The sequence below is a fragment of the Acipenser ruthenus genome, chromosome 14 (assembly GCF_902713425.1).
Source record: "Acipenser ruthenus chromosome 14, fAciRut3.2 maternal haplotype, whole genome shotgun sequence".
In the NCBI taxonomy this organism is placed as follows: domain Eukaryota; kingdom Metazoa; phylum Chordata; class Actinopteri; order Acipenseriformes; family Acipenseridae; genus Acipenser; species Acipenser ruthenus.
In genome coordinates this window covers 35,639,829-35,652,368 of record NC_081202.1, presented here as the reverse complement: position 1 = coordinate 35,652,368, position 12,540 = coordinate 35,639,829, and the positions used below count along the sequence as shown (strand labels likewise).

The following is a 12,540-nucleotide window of genomic DNA, read 5'->3' as shown; positions in this document are numbered from 1 at the left end:
CACTTCTAGAGGGAGGCAAAGAGTTCCACAGTCCTTTGGGAGGCACAAAAGTCCAGCGTTAGCCGACCTTAATGCACGCAGAGGGTTATATATGGGGAAAGAATCTCTCTAATCTGGTGCTAAATTTAGTGTGATTTTCCGGCAGGAATCTAGCCACCTCTGTCATGCGAAACACACGAGCGTCATGCCAGCTTCCAGGGTAACCAACATTTATATGAATGAAACGGGCAGTGTTGTTGCAAAAAGCAGTGAGGTTCACAGAGTAGAAGTGTTTTCTGTTGAAATATGTCTCTGGAATTTCACCTCCTTGTGGCTTTTCAGTGGGAATGTGGCATCCATCTACTGCACACAGGGTTTTCAGGAAACCAGCTCTTAAAAAGCCTTGTTCAATATCATGGACAGCAAGATGTGTGGGCCATGTGATCTTCCACGAGAGGTGGTTTGATATTAGAAAACACACCTCATGAACATGTGTACAAATTAGTGACTTGCTGGTGTTGAATCTATATGCCACTCTTCTGTAGGACTCCTGGTTCGACAATGTCCAAAGGGAGGCAAGCACTGTATTGTGGAATGGCCATTTTCTACCTGAAATATATACTCAGTTACCAGCATATGTATTGTACATATAGTACATATTTAAAATATACTGCCCACCTCAACTTGGCCAGGTGCAAGTTGTGTAATGAGGCACCACTTCTGTAATTTTAGCCACATCCCTGGAATCATAACTATTTCACTTATTATATTGATTATCTTATACTGTAGAAATATACATTCAACTGAAGCTTACACTTCATAGGTTTGATTTAGATTACATTTTGCAAAGTAAAACTTACTGTCAGGTATGAAACTATGATTGACATTAAACTAAGTTACAAACTGTGATTAGACGTGGGACAACTAGTGATCTTTGATTTGTGATACAAATTAAAATGATTTGACTCTTTTTCCACGCAGTTATTATGCTTTTCAAATATTCAGATATTTATTCTAAAGGTTTAAACATGGAAAAAAATAAAATAATGCTAAACGGTTGAAATTAACCTAAAACCGCTCCGTTATTTTCAGCAGGTGTAATTGGTTATTGATGAAAGGCTATCAGGGACAGGGAATAACCTACTTTGAATTAATGAGAATAAATCAGCTTTAATAACAGGTAGTTGAAGTGAGATATGTGACCATATGTGCAAGTATTTAAACTATTTTTGTCCCAGATCAAAATACAGTACTGTTATTATTATTATTATTATTATTATTATTATTATTATTATTATTATTATTATTATTATTTATTTCTTAGCAGACGCCCTTATCCAGGGCGATTTACAATCGCAAGCAAATACAAATACATTCAAGTGTTACAATACAAGTAATACAATAAGAGCAAGAAATACAATAACTTTTGTTCAAGTGTGACAAACCACAATTCAATAATACAGCAGATAATAGTGATAGTTACATCAGGATATGATTAAATAGTGATAGTTACATCAGGATATGATTAAGTACAAAATACTACAGGTTAAACACTTGGCAGATTACAATATTCTGAAGTACAGGATTAAATGCAGTAAAATAGGGGGCAGATAAGAGCAAAATAAAGCACATTTACATGAAGGGTGATAGTGTCCCAGGATACAACAGAGGAGTTCTACAGGTGCTGTTTGAAGAGGTGAGTCTTAAGTCTTACTGTCTGACAACCCCTTTGTGAGAGGACGTATGTTTTGTGATGTAATTTGTCTCACATCACAAAACATACGTTTATATTATCTCTTTATAGCAGGGACTGTTTCTACTATACATTTTCTGATCATGCTGTAAATAATGAAGCTGGTGGAACACACAGGGAACTTCGATTGCATCCACTCCTGCGATTAGAATTTCTCTCATTAATAATGTTGTTCATCTACCAAATCTGTCCACGCTCCGTCTGCACAGACCGTGACGTTACACGCAGACTCCCGTCTGCAATCTAGACGGCAAAAAGTCGTGAACGCACCGCTATATGTCTATGGGCTGTGCAGAGTTCACGCAAATAGCCAAGACGTGAACGCACCCATCTTTGACCACATCCTGTCGTAAAGTACCCGTCTCTTATGTCTACGTCATTCCTTTTAAAAGGGGAGCGGTAAAAAAAAAAAACACAACTTCCTGTGTGTGTTGTTTCGCATCTGGTGGGACTGGTCTTAGTTTCTACTGATAACTGGTAAACAGGTTGTTATCTAAATTAAACTGGTTGTTTTCAGCCAGTTTCAATAATGTAGTTAGACTTTTTCTCTGGACGAACCGTGCACCGTGCTACAACTCTGCTGCTCACCGCCTTACCCCATTGACCATGTGCTGTGGATTACAAACCTAACGGATAACATACCTATATATATGGATATTTTTTGTTTTTTTTATGTGCATTTTTTTCTGTTTTCTTTTTTTTCTAAGAAGAGATAACATATTATTAATTCAGCCCTTGGAAGGACTTTAACTGAACGCTGTGCAGATCGGATTGCTTTACTGTTTTGTGTGGATTGTTTTGTGGTTGTGGGATTTGGACTTTCGCTTTTGTGCTACATTTACATTTTCTTCTCCTAACTTCAATCTGCTGTTTCAGTTATGTATGTATGGTGCATTTTAGTTTTGTAAATAAAAAAAAAATCCTTTGTTTGTAAGAAAATAATACGACCCTTGCATTTACTTCGCTGTCAATCAATCTTTCTAGTTCGTGAAAGTCTTCATATATTTTTGTATTTTGGAACAATAACTAATATTTAGTTGGCTATCGGCTCAGGGCTGTTTGTTACAGCACAAACCATAAAGGTTGTGGAAAGTGTGCTATTTTAATATAGGCGAGAAGCCATTAAAAAATAATAGTGTCGTGTTTCAAAGAGGTAAGACTATTGGGCACTCAAAATAATGCCTACAGGTAACTGCATGACAAACTAATGTTTAAAAAATACATAAATAAGTAAAACAATTCAATTACCGGTGGTCGGAGTGCATATAGAAAACAGTTCAGGCCAAACTACTTTGCATTGAGAACTCTCAAGGAGAGTGTGGGACAAATAGGTGCATTAATTAATTTAATTCAGTAGGGTAATGGGTTTTAAGTGATTTACTTTGGTGTCATATTGACAGTATTTTTCCAGGTATTTGGTTGCTTTCAAATTTCTATCAATTGTCTTTTAAAACAGTCACACTATCTGCTATTACATTATCTTATTATATAACCCCCGATAATTTGTTTATTTAAGGAACTTTTCATTCATACTTGATAACATTATATATATATATATATATATATATATATATATATATATATATATATATAAATTCATTACACTAACTTATATTTTCAAGCTTCAAACTGAGAATCTAAAGTACTGTTACTCCTAATGGTTGCTAACTCGTTTGAAACTTGAGACTATTGTGTTTATTCTACAATAAGTAAATGCTTTATCTGAATAATAAGTAATTATTTTTTTATAAAGTGTTTTCTTTTTCTTCTCATAATTAAATGCTGAATTTCTAAGTACAGTATTGTTGGAAGTAATATTAAAATCCCTAGTTGTAATAATACAATACTGGGTTCAGGTGTCAACATTTTTTTTTTTTTTTTCGACAGGAAATCCAAGAGAGATCCTCTGGTGTGCAGATTTTGCCTCAAACTCCAGGATAGATTAACAACTCACCTGCAGAGAGTGTGCATGAAAAGATGTACTAAGGAGCAAATTGAGAACGAAGTCGATAAAGCCAGAGCGAGCATAACCAAACATCTTTGGGAAGGCAGGGTGTATGAGTTTAGCGAGCTGAGAGACATAATTACCAAAGATGAAGAGCTTGCAAACCTCATTCAGCTGCTGGAAAGTCGTGGCTGTTTTGTGAGGAACAAGCCATCAGCAACGATGGCTGGGTAAATTGAGGTTTTGGCCTATTGGTTAAACACCACCCACTCGATATATCACAGGTGTCAGGGTCCAATATAAATCCGCTATATATCGAGAGACCCATAGAAAAACAAATAGGCTTACAAATACTGTACAACTTAAGTCTCCAATGAATTTCATGAATCTTCCTCTCCTTTCTCAAATGCCCAAACTGCTGCATTGAAAGAATCCATTCCCAACATAGGAGGCTTGTTGCTAGGGAGCTGACGTCACTGCCCTGTGACTTTTGCTAGTGCATTGCTTAAAAAAACGCAATGCAATGTGTATATGATAACAGTATGCTGTTAATGCTTTGTTTTTGTTTTTGTTTGTGATGTGTTGTACAAAATAAAACGAACAGTAAGTCTAAGTGAAATTGTCTATGTATATTGCAGAAAGGCATGCGCAGCTAGACTGTAAGAATGGGGAGCCAACCCCAGCGCTGCGATATATCCGAATCCGCAGTATAGCGAGGGGCGATATAACGAGGGGTAGTAATACTTTTAGTCTGACATCATTTAACATTTTTTAATGTCTTATGTTTCAGACAAACAGTGCCTCAGCAGGCTGTAGTACTTCCAACTGCTTCCACACAAGAAGACATGGAAGAGGACATGGATACTGTCGAGCCCCAGGACCCCCTCTTCTCACCGTAATTATTTTTAAATAACTCTCGTGTGTCTGTTTGTCTTTGTGATGGAAGTAATGCAGATTCAATTACATTTTCTAACAGTCTGTTAATTTTGTCTTTTCAATAGGGAAACAGGAATACGCTGGGAGGGGAAACTGAGAAAGACGATGAAGGAGCACGGCCTGTATGAGAAGCACAACACAGATTCGGACTTGCTATCCGGATTCAAGAAATACCTGCGAGATGACCACGGCATTCCAAACTGCAAACAGGAGGTATGACGATTGCAATGCTGTATTATTTGTTAAAATCGTTTCACTATTTGAACACTCCTTTACATTCATTTCTGTTTCCCATTTGAATTCCAGGTTGACAATGTGGCAAGGTTTCTCTATTTTATGGACCCCCAAGAACCTGGGCTGCAGTTTGTCAGAGACATGGAGAAAACAAGGTCTTTCTTCACCAAACTTTCCCATATTGGTTTGAAGAAACAAACAGTCGCCAACTACTTGAAAAACCTAAAAAGATTCCTGCGATACATCATTTACAACACCACCCTGCGCTCCACAGACACGCTTCTCCATCGCGATTGCAGGGCCTACCGGAGCGACTTGGGGGATTTCCAGAAATCAATCGGCAAACAGATGTCTAAGGAAATCACTGGAAAACGGTAAAGGCTTTGCATTTTTGCTGATTTGAGTCTTGTGTAATCAGTCTCAGAGGAGGGTCTTTGTGGGTCAGCCAAGTCCAGTGTTCAGGCACCACAATGATAATTCAATTTGTATGTGTGTTGGGGATTGATTAAAATACGAATTATATCAATGCTTTGCAGACCAAAGCCACCAATGTAATGTGCTGTTTGTAAAATAAATAAATAAATAATAATTCAGAGAACTTGACTTATTTAATGTTAACCTTCTCCACAGCTATACACAGATGGCCAAATCAAGCCAAACACCACAAGACTGCCTTAGAATTCTTCATGTGGCAAAGAAGGATTTTTTGGAAGCCATTGCCAAAGGCACATTAAATGAGGAACTGGACACCAGTCAGTCACTGCTCATCTTGTACTACCTGCAGTCTCTGTTGATGCTGAAGCATCTTCAGAGGGCCGGTGTTGTGAAAAATATGAAAGTAAGTTATTTGTGTCATATCATATTCAGTCTCTAGAAAAAATGTAAATACCTTTTAACTTCTTTCTTTTATAATTGCAGGTGTCCGAGTGGGTGAAGAGAGAAGAGTGTGTTTTGACGACAGGCGGAGACAGGTCACGCTTTTTTGTCATTGCTGCGAAGGTGCATAAGACGGCAACGCAGCAAGTGGCAACATTTTCATTAAATGAAGAAGAGCAGCATGTAAGTAACTAGTCACGCCACTTGAAATTACCTGAATGTGTATTTGTTTAAAAACCTGTTTTTAGTTTTTTCTTTTGCTTTCTAGTGGTTCCATATATACTTTACACAAATCCGTACACGTTTCCTGAATTCCCTTTTAATGGCTGAAGATGACCCCGCCAACGACAAATTCTTCATTTCAACAAGTGGCAACCCTATATACAATCCGTCCAACGATATGATGCGGCTCCATAAAAAGTAAGCAAAAATGTTGTTTTTCTAGGTTTAATCACAGTAAAAAATACAATGCGTTTTTTAAAAATTTATTCATATGACCAATCCATTTTTTTAAAATAAATATTTGTACAGATACAACGTTCCAAATGTAACAGGTCAAGTCGCACGGCACACTTTTGAAACAGCTCCAAAATGTGGCTTCACCAATGAAGAAAAATCTATCATCGCAGATTACTTAGCCCACACAACGGCAACATCAGAAAAGCACAACCGATATGGGCAGCCTGAGAATATCTGCAGAGCTGCCACCCTGCTGAGCAAGCTTGCCAGAGTCGGCGACTCGTCTCGGTGAGTATTGGCAATTTACATCAAAACATTCAGGTTGCAAATACTGTAGTAGTCAAGAGTTTTATAATGCAATATCACTTTGCTAACAGTCATGTTTTCCTCATTCTTTTAGCTCTGATGCAGAAAGCGCACTGTCTTCCACCCACACAAGGAGTGTTGCAACATCAGGCACGTGTCCAGAGATGAGTGAACTGGACACCTTGAATCTCTTCATCCAGCAACACCCAGTATCACTGGAGGGAGAAACTCCAAAGGGCAAAATAAGGAAAGTGATCACCGGAGTGCATGACAGACAGTGTTGCGACAAGTGGAGAGAGATGCAGGAGAAGATGAGGATCGACTATGTTCTTGGTAGGTACATGTTTAATGAATACGATTTATTCTAGATGAGGGATGTTTAAACTACTAGTTATGGATTTTTTTTAACCCTTTAGCGGTCCATTTATTCAGTGTGTCTCAAGTCCAATTTATTTTCACACGCGCAGTTTATTTTAGACGCGCTGTTTAAAAGTATTTTCTCAGTACTGCATCTCCAGCCCCGCCCCACCCCTCGTTCGCTGTTTTCTTCACATACCTCTTGATAGTAGTGCATACCGATAAATCATCTCCTGATTACTCGTTTTATCACCAAGCTCCTCAATAATGCAATCCAAGTCATTATTTTATTAATATAACATCTAAAAAAACTCTGAAAATGTCTGATATTCTTTGAGCGCTGGATGCAGAAGCAGTTATCTTGTTTCTTTATGTCCGTGTTTTCTATGTGGTGCCGGGGCTATCAGTATTCATGAGATATGCTCCTTTTTTTTGGCTCCTATCGATCTCACTCGGCCATTGTATGGTTTTTTCGACTTTTTCCGGAGAAAAAACGATTAGAGAACTGTGTTTTGCGTCTTTTTGATGATGTCGGACAGGGTCCGACATTGGACCAGAAAGGGAAGATTGCAATGTCGGACCATAGGACCGCAAAGGGTTAAAACACTAACTTGCATTTCCTTTTTCTACTGTGTCTTACAGCTTACTTCCCCAGACGACAACCATCAAGCCATCAGATCGTAAAGTACATCGAGAAGCAGGGATGGCAAAACAACAAACCGTCTGTGGAGAAGATTACTGAGCTTTGGCAGCCCCAGGAAGCACAAGAAAGCATTAAAGACAATAAGCACATCAAGAAGCTGGTGAAATCACAGAAATGGAAGGGACTGCTGGTAACCGATGATGGAGACAAGGGCCGTAGAGTAGTCACAACCAGGAAATTCCGGAAAGGAGAAGTTGTCTGTGATTACCATGGGACCATCGTAACAGCGGCGGAAGGAAAAGAAATGATGAAGACATTGTCTAAAGAGGAAATGGGCTGCTTCTTTTTCTTCAAAAACTCACAGGGCAAGAAACTGTGCATGCATGCACAAACTTTTCCTTGTCATTGTCACCCTGATAGGGACACGTTTGGCAGGCAAACAAACCACTCCAGAAAGAGGAAAAACCTTCATCCAGAAGTACACAAAATGGATCTGGGAGGAAAAAAAGAGTATGTCATCCTCTTTACAGCCTTGAAAGACCTTGACGTGAACGCTGAGCTTTTGTTAGATTATGGAATCGGTAGGAAGTCTTTCCTGGGAGAAGGAAGAGACTTAGTGGGGTTAGAAGGTTGATGAATATAAATAATGTAATTTGTTTTTAATAATTAACATTTATACACATTTTAAGGGGAGATTTTGAGTGGTTAAATGACTGATGTACTAAATGGCTGTACTTGCTGTAAATGTGTAGAAAAATACTGTTTTTGTTTTATTACCTTCCCTAATGGAAGTTTTGTTTTAATGGAGCCAATATTTTCAAATTATACAGTACAATATATTTTGCATGAAATCTTGAAGTAACCCCAATCAGCAAGAAGGGACAAAGCTTGAATTCAAAACATTTTTTAATACTGGATTTTTTTGGCATTTTTAAAGATTATAATTCTGTATGCTGAGTTCACTGCTAAGAATCTAAAACACTATTCTAAAAAATCCCAGTGACCTGAACTCGGCATGGAGAATTATAATCTTTTAAAAGGTAAGGTCAGGTTGACCACTAGATGTCATGAGTTCCCGCATGCATGCACAGAGACCACGCAAAGTATTTTTTAGTTAGTGCTCCAACTGAGAGCTAGGTTTATTTTGTTTGTTTGTTTGTTTGTTTGTTTGTTTGTTTTATTAGCAGTTGTGATCTCCCACCGCAATGTAAGAGAAATAAAACCAACACCGGTTTTAAACTGTAAATCAAGACTCTAGCCTGATAATTTACACTGCCCTCGGCCACGTCACGTTACAATTAGCAAAAGTACGTCAGCAGTTTAAAGACAGTATACAAATGTCAATGGTGCTCAATCACTGAGGACAATACATCAAAACAAGTCCTAGTGGGTAAGCAGCTTGTTCTATGATCACGATTGTTTACTCAAGGCTGCAGCATCCTATTTTACTAGAGTATACTTGAGAAGCGATCTCCTCGTGAAGGTGCCTACTTTAACTGCCATGCTGTGTGAAGTGTAATGGCCTTTGAATTAAAGTGACATTACAGTACAGTATTTTACTGTCAGGACTACCACTGCATTTAAGCATCTGTGGCTTACTTATTTTCTGTTGCAATGCAAATCTCACAGTTTTTCATTAAGCGGAGATGCAAAACTCCATAATCCCACTCCCTCTACATGCATATCGCACAGTAACACTGCAATCCTATTTATTTTGCACCGCTCCCACGGCGCCTGTGATGTGAAAGATACTTACCAAAGTATAGGTTCTATTCATTTTGTTGCATTGCATCTGGTGGGTCGCAGTCTTAGGGGTTTAGGGCTTGCACAGGTTCTCCTATAAAAAACAATAAAACCACATCCTACTGGAAGAAAAACATGTAATACATGATTATTTACATGATGTTTTTTTAACATCAAAGCTCAATATAGTGGTAAATGCTTTTAAGTGATTTTTTAAAATTGTCAGTTGGTCAGCTGATGTTTTCCGTGCACAAGACTTTATGGCAAAATAATGTCATGGAATCTTTGTGAATTGACCATTTTGACCTACTTATTCTGTAGCTGCAACATTTCAGCTGTTTCCCAGCAGCTCTTTCTCAGAGCTCTGCTCTTGCACCAACAGATTAGAAAGTCACTATTTTAAAGTAAAAAGTCGCTGAACAATCATAATACATAGACACACCAACAACTACACATAATATGCACTGGTGCATCCTGATGTTCCTGTACATCCTCCGGTCCCTCCCCTCCGTGCCGCTACACCTCAGGTTCTTCCTCAGGGACCACGTCTTCTTGCCTGCGCTCCTTAGAAACAGTCGAAGAAGCCAGTAACTGTGCTGATCCTGGGAATGCAGCGGCGATAGACCTGCCAGGCGCAGAATCCAATTAAAACACACACAGTATAATAGAACGTGGATGTCTTGTAATATTACAAAGATTCAAACTACAATCCTCATTCTAAAAGGTGTACAACACTCATGCATATACAGTAATAGTAAATATTAGGGATGATAGGCAAACACACAACAAGAAAATAGTGATGCGTAGCTATAGTAGGCTTTGAAGGGGCTAAGCACGGATTCTGTCCCAATTTCAATAAAGATTGCCATAATGTGCATTTGTACCGTGTTTCTTTCAGGGTTAAAATGCATACTTTTCTGCATATCCAAATGTGAACTTAGTGCTAACAATTAACTTTACACTTTTATGTTGGCGATGTGGTACATTTCTGTTTGTTAACTATACTCATTACTTCTTTCACAACATGCCAGATAATGATAATTAATTCCAGTTCTGTATCATAAAACTTACATCTGTATCAATACATAACTTGTTACCTTTAGATTGTGCTGGGGCTGCTGTATCACAGGACATCTGGGAGGATGATGTGTCCAGGACATGGTCACCAGCCACTGCCCCATCAGCCAGAGCATCTCCTCCCAGAAACGGAATTGGGATCCCGAGTGCTCCCCAGACAATTTCACTCCTGCAGGTACGAGTATTTAAGTTTCTTAAACGTGTCTCGCACCTGCAGGATGGAACGCTGTATGCTAATTTCAGTCAGAGCATCATGTGTGTATATATGTTTACATTAATCTGATGAGGCCGATCCAAGCTCTCCATCACGTCCAGGTCTGTTATAATTTGGATGAGGTCACAGGTTTCCTCATGTGTCCAGCGCACCTGGCTCTATCCGGTGGTAGAAGAGGTGGAGCCCTGTTGCTGTTCCTGGGGCATCTTAAAACAATGATAGAAAGTAAATACAACAAAGACAACTGCGACTCCAACTACTACTGAGAGGTCACACTTTTTGGGAGCTCCTCAGTGTTCACTTAAAATTTGTGCCCCTGTGCTATTGGAGTGCAGGGGTGTGTGTATTTTATTTTATTTCTTTGTTTAAAAATAAATAAATAAATAATTTTGTTTGAAAAAAAAAAAATCCTTTTTTGTGCCCCTGTGCTATTGGAGTGCAGGGGTGCATGTGTGTATTTTGTTTGTTTATTTATTTTTATTTTTGGAAAGTAAAATAAATAAATACATAAATACATAATAAAATAAAAAAATGAGTGGGCAAGCTCCACAAGCCCCCAAAAATTGGGCATAGGTGGCTGAACGGGAGACTGCAGCCCCCTTTAAAAACTTAACCAGGAGGCACGGGTTCAGGTGCTTCCTGAGAAACACCCTCTCGATAGAGGCCATGGTGAAAGCCATGGCCAAGGAGGTCGGACCATCCACCATTGTGGTGGCCTCAAAGATGTACGGCAAGGCCGTCTTCTTTCTAAAATCGCCATCGGGAGGATGTACATCCCCATAGAACCCTTGGAGGGGTTGGGCAGCAGGGTCATCCTTTCGAACATCCCGCCTTTCTTAAAGGACGACATCCTGAAGCCCCATCTTCAGGCCCTAGGGGAGTTAAAGACAGCAATCCACCCATCCCCCTAGGGTGCAAGGACCAACCCCTTCCGACGCCAGGTGACCATCCACTTGGCGGGGAGGGACACCGTGGAGGGTAGTTTTGTGATCCCCTTTCAGGGGACCAACTATGTCATTTTCTATTCCTCAGAGGAGGTGCGGTGCTACCACTGCAGAGAGCTGGGGCACCAGATGAAGAGGTACCCCAAGCTCCAGCAGGGCGCAAATCCACCCGCGCTGGCACCGCGCCCCTCCGAGTCTACCTTGCCTCCAGGGCCCTCAGAGGCCTGCAGAGGGGGGGCAAAAAAGTACCCACTCCCCTCCCAGTAACATCCGAGGGGGGAAAGGGAGAGAAGGCCCCCGAGGCGGCCGGACCCTCCGCGCTTCCCGAAAGCGCGCCGGGGAGAAGGCCGTCGAGAGGACCATGGTCGCCCGCAGAAAAAAGAAGGCGGTGGCCAGGTCCACCGGGGTGGCCAAGCAGGGGATGACTAAGCCCACCGCCACACCATCTGGCGGTGGGTCAGGGGGAGTCCCTGAAAAAGAGACTTCCTCGACGGCACCCCCTGCGAGGTAGGACGGCAAAGCCGCCCGAAAAACAAAACACCTCAACCCCGGGGGTGAGGAGAGAGTCGCGCTGCCACAGAGGGGGAAAAGGATCCATCCCCCGAGGCGGTCCAGGGCTCCGGAAAAGAAGCGGAGCCCATGGAAGAGGCCCCCGCTGAGGGGCTGAAGGGGATGGAGGAACCTGAGAGGGCAGAAGGAGCCCTTCGGGTAGATCCCCTCCCCGTTACGCAAAAGACCTCGGCGGAGGTCGCCAAGGGGGCACAGGAGGGGCTCCCAAAAGAACGCCTGCCTCAGGCACAACCCCCCTCTGGTAGTGACACTGGTCCAGAACCCTGTGTTGAACCCCCCCCAGTAAAAGAGCTGCTTCAGGCTTCCGTCTCCCACGGGGAGACGGACTCGGCCCCTGAGGCAGGCGTGGGATCCACAGACAACTCGGAGCTCATGCAGGCGAACCCCACTGAGGGTGGAGAAGAATCACCCACAGAAAAGGAGCTGCCTCAGGCTTCCCTCTCCTGCGGCGATGGGGGTTCCGGCCCTCGTGCTACCGTGGAGGGGGATGCGGAAACATCCCCT

The 12,540-nt window shown here is 41.1% G+C and overlaps 1 protein-coding gene across 2 annotated transcripts; it reads left to right on the top strand.

Annotated features, from left to right (window-relative positions):
• Nucleotides 1–2,131: 2,131 nt before the first annotated feature.
• LOC117419728 (uncharacterized) lies at nt 2,132–8,734 on the top strand. 2 transcript variants are annotated; one of them, XM_034032739.3, is made up of 11 exons: nt 2,132–2,612; nt 3,620–3,907; nt 4,468–4,572; nt 4,679–4,826; nt 4,920–5,221; nt 5,478–5,685; nt 5,766–5,906; nt 5,992–6,143; nt 6,255–6,470; nt 6,583–6,821; nt 7,488–8,734. In XM_034032739.3, coding segments are annotated over exons 1-11 (2,436 nt in total). In that variant the 5' UTR covers nt 2,132–2,610; the 3' UTR covers nt 8,123–8,734. The 2 variants fall into 2 exon arrangements, with proteins under 2 accessions (XP_033888630.3, XP_058842444.1); XM_058986461.1 differs by having other exon boundaries at nt 2,139–2,209.
• The last annotated feature ends 3,806 nt before the right edge of the window (nt 8,735–12,540 follow it).

Bases quoted from the DNA above. Each gene is read 5' to 3' on its own strand.
- LOC117419728 (XM_034032739.3), top strand. The intron at 6,471-6,582 runs GTGAGTATTGGC...TCATTCTTTTAG, and splicing joins AGAGTCGGCGACTCGTCTCG to CTCTGATGCAGAAAGCGCAC. The intron at 6,822-7,487 runs GTAGGTACATGT...TGTGTCTTACAG, and splicing joins GAGGATCGACTATGTTCTTG to CTTACTTCCCCAGACGACAA.